This window comes from Chiroxiphia lanceolata, chromosome 21, assembly GCF_009829145.1.
Source record: "Chiroxiphia lanceolata isolate bChiLan1 chromosome 21, bChiLan1.pri, whole genome shotgun sequence".
NCBI lineage: Eukaryota > Metazoa > Chordata > Aves > Passeriformes > Pipridae > Chiroxiphia > Chiroxiphia lanceolata.
Genome location: NC_045657.1, coordinates 2,097,307 through 2,108,964, shown reverse-complemented (window position 1 = coordinate 2,108,964; position 11,658 = coordinate 2,097,307). Strand labels below are relative to the sequence as shown.

The window sequence follows — 11,658 nt, the reverse complement described above, 5'->3', positions numbered from 1 at the left end:
CTTTCCCTCTTTTGCCTGTATTTACATTCTGCAGCTTGTTGGCAATGTAAGCTTGGATTAAAAAATGCCAAGTTAATTAGAAGACTAAATGAATTGTTTTTCAAAACTATCATGTATACATATATCTGCAGATTCCAGTACATCCTACAGTGGGATGTTAACAGAGAAGATGATCTGGGTCTTTTCGCCTTCAGAAAGTCTGTGAGGTTTGCCCAGCTGTGGCACTATACAGGTATTTAATTTATGAATAAAAAGCCCAAAGTATTTTTCCATTTGGAAAGGACCCATCTCTTTCTAATGTTATGCAACCCAGACATCTTGGTTTGGGTTCCCTGCAGCTGCCAAAGCCTTTCCCAGCTGCCTTCCTTGGAGTCAGGGTTCCAGCATGTTTTTCACTGGGTCTCGGACCTCTGACACTCTGAACTTCCTTCCCAGAGATCAGAAATACCATCAGCACTAACACATTGTTTTTATTGCCTGTGTCAGTCTGAGAATTTCCAGTGAAACTTTTAAAGGTACATTGCCAAGGTGACATTTCCAAACAAAATGCATCAGCTCAGACAAGACAGAAACAGAGTGTTCTCCTGAGGGAGAAAAGAGAAAATATCCTCCTGGAGAGTGGAGAAAGCACAAAGTGGGGTCTGCTCTGTCCTTCTTGGAAGTTTTGTTGTGGAATTTTGTGGCTGGAGAGTTTGGGCCCTTATTTAAGCATCCTCTGAGAGATTCTGGAAGTGGGAAGCTCCTCCTGTCAGGAATTCACCCCTGTTAAGAGCAGAAGTGAGCAGCAGCACACCTTATGTGGCTGCTCCGTTCCTGGAGGGCCACAGGGAAAGTTTCCTGCCCAGTCTACTCACTACAAATGCTTGGAAAACGTGACAGATGGGCTTGCTGAGGTGGGAGATGGTTGGAGGAGTGATCTCTTCATTGGTGGCAGGTGGTTGGGATGCTACAATCAGCCAGGGTTGTAATTCCGTTGGACTGAGTAGGTTTGATGGCTTTGTGTTCCTGCACAGGGTGTTGCTACACCCTCAGAAATATTTGGTTGTGAAATGATTGAATTATTGAATGAGCTGTTGTTCTGTTGCCTCCCAAGCTCCAAACACCCTTTTGTGAGCACAGGGGCTGAAATCCATTGGCCCATCCCAAACCCCACAGTGTCACTGACAGGGGCACGTGTGGAAGTTACATTCGGGTGCAAAGCAGGGGCTGAACTTTGCATCTTGCTGCTCTGACAAGTTCAGGGAGGTGAGGCCGTATTCCCTCCCCTCTCAGGTTGTTCAGATGAATCCTTTCAGTGCTTGTCTTCTCCAAAGTCCTTCCCTGCATCCAGTGCCAGCTGGAGCAGCCATGCTGTTCCTCTGCATCCCATCAAACTTCCCAGCTTTCAGCTGACAAAATGTTGCCTCTGCTGCCGATGTCTCTTAATTCCTTCCTCTCCCGTTGGCCTCTTGACAGGATATTTGGCTCGTTTGCCCCTCACTGAGCCGTTGGTAATGGATAGCATATTGTCTGGAGCTGGAGCCTGCTGGGATTCAGCCTCTGAGTGGCTGAGGAGGCTCCGAGATTCCAAGAGCCCTGTTTGCACAAACACGTTCCGCCCCTGCACTGCCGAGGGGGTGGGTGTGTTTGTCCCTGATAAAAGATTGGCTTCTGCCCTTCATCTGCCCCAGCAGCAAGAGGAGGCAGCTGGGACTCCCCACAGCTTCTACAGAGAGGGGAGAAGCCCATTTGCTCCTAGAAATGGGCAAAAAGGACTTCAATTATCTTTTCCTCACCGTTTTCTGCACGATGGCTCTGAGGCTGAGCTGTGTCAGCTCCATGTCCATGGCAGGGCTGGGATATGTTGTTACAGCAGCTGTTGTGCTCTCAGCTGTGGTAAGTGATTAACATCCCAATTAAACCCTGGAAAACTTCTGGGTTTTAGGTACTTGTAAGAGTCCCACTGTCTTTTAACTCTCTGTTGGGGGTCTGTGTGGTTCTGAGGTGGGAGTTTGGGAGAAGTGAAGTCGGGCTGACCGGAATCACGGCGAGGAAGTTCATTGTTCTCCATCTTTGACATCTGATTTCAGCTTAGGAGTCACTGGTACCTAACTTGCTGTTTTGCTTTCTAGTTTGTAACATCCTTTATTTCTGCCTTGAAAGCATATTGTCCTTTTGTCCACCAGCTGCTGTGAACTGTCTTCTTTGTCAGAACACTGGATGCTTCTAATGGAATATTTGAATGTTTTCTTCCCTGTTACCTGATAGCACCCCAAGGCATGATGTGATCCATGGACAAACTTCACTGCCAATGCAATAGAAACATTCCATTTCCTTCCAGAATTACCAAAGGGAATTCTTTTATAATAGGGAAAAGTGTTGATGATGTTTGTTAAAGTAATGGATATTGCATAGTGTGAATATATTGCATAAGGATGGCAATAAACATATTAAACCAAAATTGCAATGTCCTTAGGACAGGATGTTGTGTAAATTACTGTCATTCCTACAAGGGACAAGTTACACAGATGTTCTGAAGTAACTTACCAGAACAGAAGAGCTTTAAGAAACCTGTTCATTACCTAAATCTGATGACATTCGCAGCATTTTCCAGAAAGAGCTGGGTAAGATCACACTGGTTTTAGGAAACCTGTAAACAATGTTTGTGCAAGATGTGCAATGTGCAGTTAAAAGGGATTTGTTTCCGAGAGTCTGGAATGTCATGCAGCATTTATAGGAAAGGGAATTAGCCCTTCACTTATGTGCCAGATTGAAAAGTTATAGGTTGATAAAGAAAATATGTAGATTAAAATCAAGAGAGATGGACAACAAACAAAGAAAATAGAGTCTAGGAAAGGGTGAGTCAGGAAGTGAAAATTAACAGTGATCAATGAGAGAGAAAGAAGGAATCTTTGCACTTGTTGCCTGGAACAGTAAGTTAAGGGGTCAGAAGCAATTTAATTTAAATACACCCTTCCCTGTATTCTGCACACTGAGCCCCATCCTCTGTCCCCCCCAGCCTGTCACCATGGTGGAACATGCCGAGTTCCTGAAGGCTGGCAAGGAGCCCGGCCTTCAGATTTGGAGAGTCGAGAAGTTTGACCTGGTCCCAGTGCCTAAAAACCTGTATGGAGACTTCTTCACAGGAGACTCCTACCTGGTGCTGAACACCATCAAACAGCGCAGCGGGAACCTCCAGTACGACCTGCACTTCTGGCTGGGTGAGTGAGGGGAGTGTCCTGGGAGCCCAGAGCGACCCCTGAGCCTCCCACTGCCCCTGCCCTGGCCAGGGAATGCCACCCAAGGAGATAAAGAGCCCGGCTGGCAGCACAGGAGGTGCAGCTCGGGGTGGATGTAGCCCTGCTCACCTTCAATATTTGCGGTGGTGCCTGCAGTAGTGAGGAGGCCACCTCTGTTCCAGCAGTGAGTAGGGCCACCTCTGCTCCTAAAAATACCTTCTCCTGATCAAGATGACACAGTAAGTCCCTGCTCTGCTGAGGTTCACAGGAAGGACAGGATCTGAGGTGAAAGGGGTGGCTGAAATCCTTTCTACCCCAAAGGGTGGAGGTCGGGTGTTACTCTCCTGACTCAGGGAGTGGGATTTTCCCGTCCTACCTGCCTGCTGCAGTAAATGTCACAGAGGGCCATGTCAAGGCTTTCCCCACATCCTGCAAAGCCCAGACCCTTTGGCAGCATCCTCCAAGCTGTTGGTTTTCCCTGTTTCAGGTGATGAGAGCTCCCAGGATGAGCGAGGGGCCGCTGCCATCTTCACGGTGCAGATGGATGATCACCTGCAGGGCAGGGCCGTGCAGCACCGCGAGGTGCAGGGCCACGAGTCCCCCACCTTCCTGGGCTACTTCAAATCCGGCATCAAGTACAAGGTGGGTGTTCACTGGGGCTTTGTGGCACCTCTGGGAATGGAATTTGCAACAAATGGCACCCTGCCCTCCTCCCGGGTCTCAGGAGAGTGAGAAGTGCCCTTTTTCCAGTTGCTTAAAACCCACTCTCAGCCAGATGTTTTCAGTGGGTTGGAACAGGGTGGAGAACAGCAGATCCCAGTGGGAGAGATTTGGCTGAATTAATAATACACAAGAAAAGCCCCAGAAAATTTTAGGAATCGAGGTTTTGTTTTTCTTTGAGAAGCAGAGGAAAGAACAGTCCCAGGACACCTGGAATGAATTAAAAAAGCAGCAGAGTTGATGGGAAACGCCCACCCAGGAGATTTGACTTCTCCTCACTTGCATAGCAGTTTGACCTTCCTAGACTGTTTCTGTGCTGAACCCTCCTCCTCAGCATGTGCAGTGTTTTGGTAAAGCAGATGAACAGTAGTGGGAGTTTCTCTTCTCTGCCATCACAGAGAAGTGGGATAGAAGTGAAAACATGCAGTGAAGAGCAGTTGTGTCTGTAGGAGTCCAAAGGCACAAGGAAAGCGGTATCAGGCCAAATGCTTGCAAAGTGCCCACATTTCCTCACGTCTAAGACTTTTCTGGGCTTTCTGTCTTGTTTATTTCCCACTCTGTTGTTATTTTCATTCACTTGAATGTGGTTGTGCTTTTCTTGAGGATAAGTGACATGAGCTCTGTTGCCTGCATGGATAAGGAATTCCAAGTGTTTCTTTATCAGCAGAAAAGGTGAATCTTGAGGTTGGGATAATCTCTGGTAGGCAGGACATGTTACACACATGGAAATGCACTGTTCAGCAGTCCCAGTGTGAATCCTTGTCCCTGTGTTTTCCCTCAGGCTGGTGGTGTGGCTTCTGGCTTCAGACACGTGGTCCCCAACGAGGTCACTGTGCAGAGGCTGCTGCAGGTCAAAGGCAGGAGAACAGTGCGGGCCACGGAGGTCCCTGTGAGCTGGGACAGCTTCAACACAGGGGACTGTTTCATCCTGGACCTGGGCAGTGTGAGTACCATGGAAAAGGCAGGTCTGGCAGATTTCCAGAGGCAGGAGCTGTCCCAGAGTCATGGAAGGGTTTTTTTTGCCCTGCTCTGGTGATGTCTGAAGCAGCCTGATGTTGTTCAGTCCCAGCCATCGAGTCCCATCCCATCCAGAAAGGGGGTTGTCACACTCTGACAGATGTTCCTCTTTCCCCCAGAACATCTTCCAATGGTGTGGCTCCAACAGCAACCGGCAGGAGCGGCTCAAGGCCACGGTGCTGGCCAAGGGCATCCGGGACAACGAGCGCAACGGCCGCGCCAGGGTCTACGTGTCCGAGGAGGGATCCGAGCGGGAGGAGATGCTCCAGGTCAGTCACTGCTCCAGTCTGTGCTGCAGGGGGAAGGGTGGTGTGTGGAAGGGTCGGTGGGATGGGTGGGAAGGCTCAGTGGTGTCTTTCCCTGTGAAGTGTCAGTGGTGTGATCACACAGCTCGGTGTGGACTCGGTTCTCTGCATCGCTGGGACATCAGGGTGTACTTACACTGGTGGTCTGGAATTTTTTCCTACTTGTTCCCTTGACTGGAGCATCTGGGAATGAAGGTCCCCTTGGACTGGCTGATAATGATTTTTCTCTCTCTCTCTCGAGGTCCTGGGACCAAAGCCCACTTTGCCACCAGGAGTTTCTGATGAGACCAAAACCGACACAGCCAACAGAAAGCTGGCCAAGCTCTACAAGGTAACCGGGTCCTGACATAACACTGGGGAGAACAGAGTGCTCTTTGTTCACTTAGATGGGGCTGGAATAGCAGAGAGGAGTTGAGCTGATCCCAGTCCTGCTCCTACCTCACTCTGCTGTTGGCTTTTTATCAAGTGTATGGGCCTTGGTTGCTCACACCACATGTCCATGTGCTTTTGGTGTCCTTATCACCACTTTGGACTGTAGGGAGACAGTAATGATGGGTGAATCTCTGCCAGAATGGTTTGTAGTGTGGAACTTCATCCCTCAATTAGTACAGAAACTCAGATTACTAACCCCACTCCATTCAGGGAGGCCTGTTCTCAGCTACCCTCTATCCTTAAGTGCAGTTGGTTGGCTGTAGAAGGTATCTCTTGGCTGCCTTTGCACCAAGGATATTTACCACTTTGGACCAATCTCTCTTTGGTCCCAGCAGTCCCTGCTTTGCTGGAAGCACTTGAATTCTTCAGAATAAGTGTTATGTTTTTGTCATTCTGTTTCTGTGTCAGAGGTATCCTGTTTGAAAACAATAGTTCCTGCAGAGCCAGTGCATTCAAATGTATTTCCCTTCCCCTGCCTGAGTTCTGAACTGGGGGGGGGAGCAGGGAGTGCCTTGTGTGACCTCTGTGCTGTGTTGTCACAGGTCTCCAATGGGGCTGGGAACATGGCAGTGTCCCTGGTGGCAGATGAGAACCCCTTCTCCCAGGCAGCCCTGAGCACAGATGACTGCTTCATCCTGGACCATGGCACAGATGGGAAGATCTTTGTTTGGAAAGGTACCAGAGACAACCAGGGAGAAAAGAGTTAATGCCATAAGTAGAAAGGCAGTTGTGTGTTCTCTCAGCCATCACAAAAGGCACAAAAGAGATCAAACACTTGTCATTTGCTATTTGGCATCATTTATGTGGGAGGCCTGGCCCCTTCTACTGTTGCAAAAGGTACCTGGGGCAGTTTCTTCTTTGGGTAAAAAAAAAATGACCTCTTTTCTCTCTGTTTTCATCGAAGGCAAAGGTGCCAACTCTGAGGAGAAGAAGGCAGCACTGAAAACAGCTTCTGAGTTCATTGACAAGATGGGTTACCCCAAACATACCCAGGTAAGGAGGTGCAGCCCTCCTGTGACCAACCCCAAGCTCGGGGGACACTTCTCTGCCTCACGGGCTGGCGACTCCACTCCTGGCCTTTCAGGGAGCTCCTGGTTTGGGTGATCTGCATTTCTGCAGGGAGACACTGCAGTGGTGCTCCTGGGCTAACCCTGCCCTTAAAACAGCACTTCCCCCAGCACAGCTCATGTTCTTGTGTCAGACCCTCTCACCTTGGCCGTGACCTCTCTCCAAAGAGTGCAGAAGAGAAGGGGTAGATAAACCCTGGGGAGATGCTTCTAAAGGCTCATTCATTTCAGATCCAAGTCCTCCCTGAGAGTGGTGAGACACCTCTGTTCAAGCAATTCTTCAAGAACTGGCGGGACAAGGACCAGACAGAGGGGCTGGGCCAGGCCCACGTTTCTGGTCACGTTGCCAAGATTGAGCAGGTCCCTTTCGACGCGGCCACTCTGCACAGCTCCAGGGCCATGGCTGCCCAGCACGGCATGGAGGATGATGGCTCCGGCAAGAAACAGGTCAGCAGTGCCAGCACCCCTCTGGGGAGCTTCCCAAACTTCTCTTTACCCCTTGGTGGCATTCCTGCAAGAGCAGGAATGGACAAACAGAGGACAAACAGAGCCCTGAGAGCCGTCTCAGCACTGAGCTTTTGTGAGCACTGGGGCAGTGTTTAACACCAGAAATGCCAGCAGGGTCTGGAGAGCCCACTTGGTGGTGATTCTGTTAATTCTGACCCCACAGTTTCCCTCATTCCTCCTCCTCCTGGTTGTTGTACCTGTTGCCATCACGTGTGGGGGGTGGTTCTGTGGGAGCACCTGTCCCATCCACCCTGTGCCCGTACAGACAGGGCTGGAGTTGGGACTGAAAGGGCTGAGCGCCCTCCGGAGGTGCCGGCCAAGGTTTGGCTGTTCGAAGTCCCGCGGGAAGCCTCGGAGCTCCCTTCCCTGGAGAGGGATGGGAATTGTCCCGTTGTCGGGTCCGGGGCGCTGTCGGCCCTGGCCCGGCAGGGGGCGCTGCAGCCCCGCGAGCACCGGGATGAGGAATTTGGGGATGAGGGATTTGGGGATGCGGGATTTGGGGATGCGGGATTTGGGGATGCGGGATTTAGGGAACGCGGGATGTGGGGGATGCGGGATTGGGGGAACTCAGGATGTGAGGGATGCGGGAGTTGGGGGATGCGGGATTTGGGGAATGAGGGATTTGGGGAACGCGAGAGCGGGAGAAGGGCTCGAACTGATGAGGCATCTCCGCTGCTCCCGCCCCAGATCTGGAGAATAGAAGGCTCCGAGAAGGTGCCGGTGAATCCCGCGACCTACGGGCAGTTCTACGGCGGGGACAGCTACATCATCCTGTACGACTACCAGCACGACGGCAGGAAGGGCCAGATCATCTACACCTGGTGAGGGAGCTCTGCTGCACGCCAGGTCCGCCTGGAAAACGGATCACTGCTGCTCCCCACTTACAGGGGAGCCTTGGGGGGTAAAATTTCACCCTGGATAAGCATCCCTTGTGAACAAAACACTCCCCCAGAGGTGTGGGATGTTTCACTTGAAATGGAACAATGGAGGGAATTCCTGTGCTAGCTTTTTTTAGCTTCCCCCCCCCCCCAGTAGTAGTCACTCCCTTCTTTGGATCAAGCTCTGCTGCTTTTTGCAGAGTTCCTACACCTTTGAGATCACTGTAAGGAACTTCTGATACTCTGCTGTTGTGACTGGGACAGTTCCCAGCCCGTGTCCTTATGGAGGAATTTTCCAGCCGGGCTCACAGGGGTGGTTTTGCTGCTCCTCAACAAGCAGAGGGCACAGGCAGAACCCCTGAGTGAACCCAGAAGGGACACAGCCTGCCCAGGGGCTGCACATGTAACTCCTGATCCCAGTGTCAACAGCTGTGTTCTTAAACTGGCTGCTGGAAAGAACAGGAGACTGGGCTGCAGATCCTGCAGAATCTGTGCTGCTTATCTAGCAAAGGTTCTTGTCTCCCCCTGTAATCCCTGTGCTGCAAAACAGGACAACCAATGTCTCCTTCCTGTTGAGTGAAGGTTTGGTAACACAGGTTTTCCTTAACTCCTCTGGATCTCTGTAAGGTGTGTGTGTGTTTGGAAGGGCTGAAAATAAAGCTGGAATTTGGCCTTGTCTCCCAGGCAGGGAGCTGACTCCACACAGGATGAGATTGCAACCTCTGCCTTCCTCACGGTGCAGCTGGATGAGGAGCTGGGAGGCAGCCCTGTGCAGGTAAAGGAACAAACACAACCCAGCAGAAACCAAACCCCAACTCTGTGGCAATAAATAATACCTATATTACAGTCCTGCCCCCAGCTGGGTGCCGTGTGAATATTCCAGCTGCAAAGGCCATTTCTGGTACCTCTTGTGCTGCTCCAAACTGACAGCACGTTTCTTTCTCTCCAGAAACGAGTGGTGCAAGGGAAGGAACCACCTCACCTGATGAGCATGTTTGGGGGCAAGCCCTTGATTGTTTACAAGGGGGGAACCTCGAGGGAAGGAGGGCAGACGGCGCCTGCGGAAACGCGGCTCTTCCAGGTCCGATCCAGCACCTCCGGAGCCACCAGAGCTGTGGAGGTACGTGCAAGGGGGGGAACTCTGGTGTTGTTTGGACAGGCCCTGATGGGAACATGAACCCATGGAACAGGACTGGGCCATTGTGACTTGTGCTGAGCCCATTGTGTGACAACAATGCTGAAGGCAGGAAGAGCTAAATTCCCATGGAACTTGTGCCAGGACACGGGTTCAGAGTCCCACTCCTCTGGAAGAAAATGCACACAAAACCCTGTGCAGCAACACAGAGATTAAATCTTAGTGAACAGGTCCAGGGGAGGTGAGGGCTCTGGTTTATGACTCCAGTAACTTCCCAAGTTTCCAGCTTCAAGATGGCCTGTCCTTGCTGACACAGAGGAGATGGTGTTAGTGACTGATTGGTGTCCCAGCAGGGAACTGCTCTGCCATGGGCTGCCCAGTGAGCTCCTACATCTCCTGCCATGGCCATAGACTGGCAAAATGAACAGAGCAGGCACTACATGTCCTGTGCACCTGTAGATCACAGAGAAACAGTTGTTTGCTCTTCCCATGTGGCAAGTCTAACTCATCACCTGGATACAGGGAACACACATTTATGGCCTTACACGCTCACAGGAGCCTCTTGTTTGTGGTTTATTCAACAACAGGTTCTGGGTTTATTTTGAACTAATGAGCTCTGGGTAGAGGATGGTTACATCTGACACCTGCAATGTTCCTTCTTTTCAGCTGGATCCTGCTGCCAGTCAGCTGAACTCCAACGATGCCTTTGTCCTGAAGACTCCCTCTGCTGCCTACCTGTGGGTTGGCCAAGGAGCCAGCAACGCTGAGAAATCGGGAGCACAGGAGCTGCTGAAGATCCTGGGAGCTCGCCCAGTACAGGTCTCTGAGGGCAGAGAGCCAGGTGAGGGGGTCACAGGGGAGCCTGAGTCAAACCACAATAACCCTGCTGTGGTTTCCATGAACAAGTGAAGCAGCAGCCTCTCTCTTGCAGACAATTTCTGGGCAGCCCTGGGTGGGAAGGCCCCGTACCGCACCTCCCCCCGGCTCAAGGACAAGAAGATGGACGCCCACCCCCCTCGGCTCTTCGCCTGCTCCAACAAGAGCGGGCGCTTCACGGTGAGAGTCTGACATCAGTTACTTCAACACCCCCTGCCAAGGCTGGGAGAACCTCAGTCCCAGCTGCTCTGAGCAACCCACCATCAGTGTCACCCCTGCTCTTCCTTTGTGCTATTTCTCCTGTACAGGTAAAGTGGTGCTTGAAGCCTGTGCTCACCTTAACCCTCTGTTTTCCAGATTGAAGAAGTCCCTGGAGATCTGACTCAGGATGACCTGGCTACAGATGATGTGATGCTCCTCGACACGTGGGATCAGGTACCTCACGTTTACAGGGTGAAAAGGGGAGCAAAGAACAGGCACAGAGTGGCTCTAGATCGAGACCCGAATTACAACAGCCACCAGTGCTGCTGTATAATAGACTGTGCTTAAATCAGCCACAAGGCATCTTACTGAGTTTTAATGTTTTATGTAAAAATGTTCAAACATCTGCTACTTTCCCCTGGTGTTAAACTAGTGTAGGATCTACAATTTCTGTAGATAAAATGCAGACAAAAAGCTTCTTGAGATCAAGCGGTGGCTTTGGTCACGCAGGGTCAACACCCCAGGCACACCTGACATGGGGATGTTCTGGGTCTGTGTCACCCTCTGGTCACTGAGACTTCATCTAAATCATCCCTTCAGAAAGAGATTGTTGCTGAAATGATTAATATGCATTTTTTTTCTTTAGGTCTTTGTATGGATTGGGCAAGATGCCCAAGAAGAAGAAAAGACTGAGGCACTGAAATCTGGTAATGTCACATTTTCCTCCCTGAACTCTCCCTTTCTCCCTTTCCCACTGTCTGCTCAGGAGGCAGGCAATTCACATCCTGCAAACCCAGGGTGAAAACTTTTGGGGCTTGGTTGGTTGGTTGGTTAAGTGGAGCAGCCGTTTAGCCCCGATTCACTCAGTGAGGTTCCCTCCTCCCCCCAGCCAAGCGCTACATCGACACCGACCCCTCCAACCGCGACAAGAGGACCCCCGTGACCATCATCAAACAGGGCTTCGAGCCCCCCACCTTCTCTGGCTGGTTCCTGGGCTGGGATGACGACTACTGGGCTGTGGATCCCCTGCAGAGAGCGATGGCAGACGTGGATGTCTGAGAACAGGTTTGAGAGCAAAGGTTTGAGAGCGAGTCCAGTGCCTTCAATGCCTCCAAGAGCTCCTTCCTCCAGGATGCACATTAACGAGGGAATGATGTTAAATAGCCAAGTAGCTGTGCAATAATTTCCGAAAACAATCACGACCAGTCATTGACCCTCCTCCTTGCTTTGATTATATTTAATACAATAAAGCTTGTGTGAAATATGGGAAGAACAGAAATGGTGGGGTTTGTTATGAAGAAG

At 50.9% G+C, this 11,658-nt stretch overlaps 1 protein-coding gene across 1 annotated transcript; it reads left to right on the top strand.

Annotated features, from left to right (window-relative positions):
* The first annotated feature begins 1,660 nt into the window (after window positions 1-1,660).
* Window positions 1,661-11,631, top strand: GSN (gelsolin). The gene is made up of 17 exons (XM_032708051.1): window positions 1,661-1,875; window positions 2,999-3,200; window positions 3,706-3,860; window positions 4,720-4,881; window positions 5,075-5,224; window positions 5,502-5,591; window positions 6,235-6,367; window positions 6,597-6,685; window positions 6,991-7,206; window positions 7,954-8,087; window positions 8,829-8,919; window positions 9,094-9,264; window positions 9,946-10,120; window positions 10,211-10,335; window positions 10,513-10,590; window positions 11,003-11,063; window positions 11,246-11,631. The coding sequence occupies exons 1-17, from the start codon at window positions 1,741-1,743 to the stop codon at window positions 11,413-11,415; spliced, it is 2,337 nt and encodes a 778-aa protein (XP_032563942.1). The 5' UTR covers window positions 1,661-1,740; the 3' UTR covers window positions 11,416-11,631.
* Window positions 11,632-11,658: the final 27 nt, after the last annotated feature.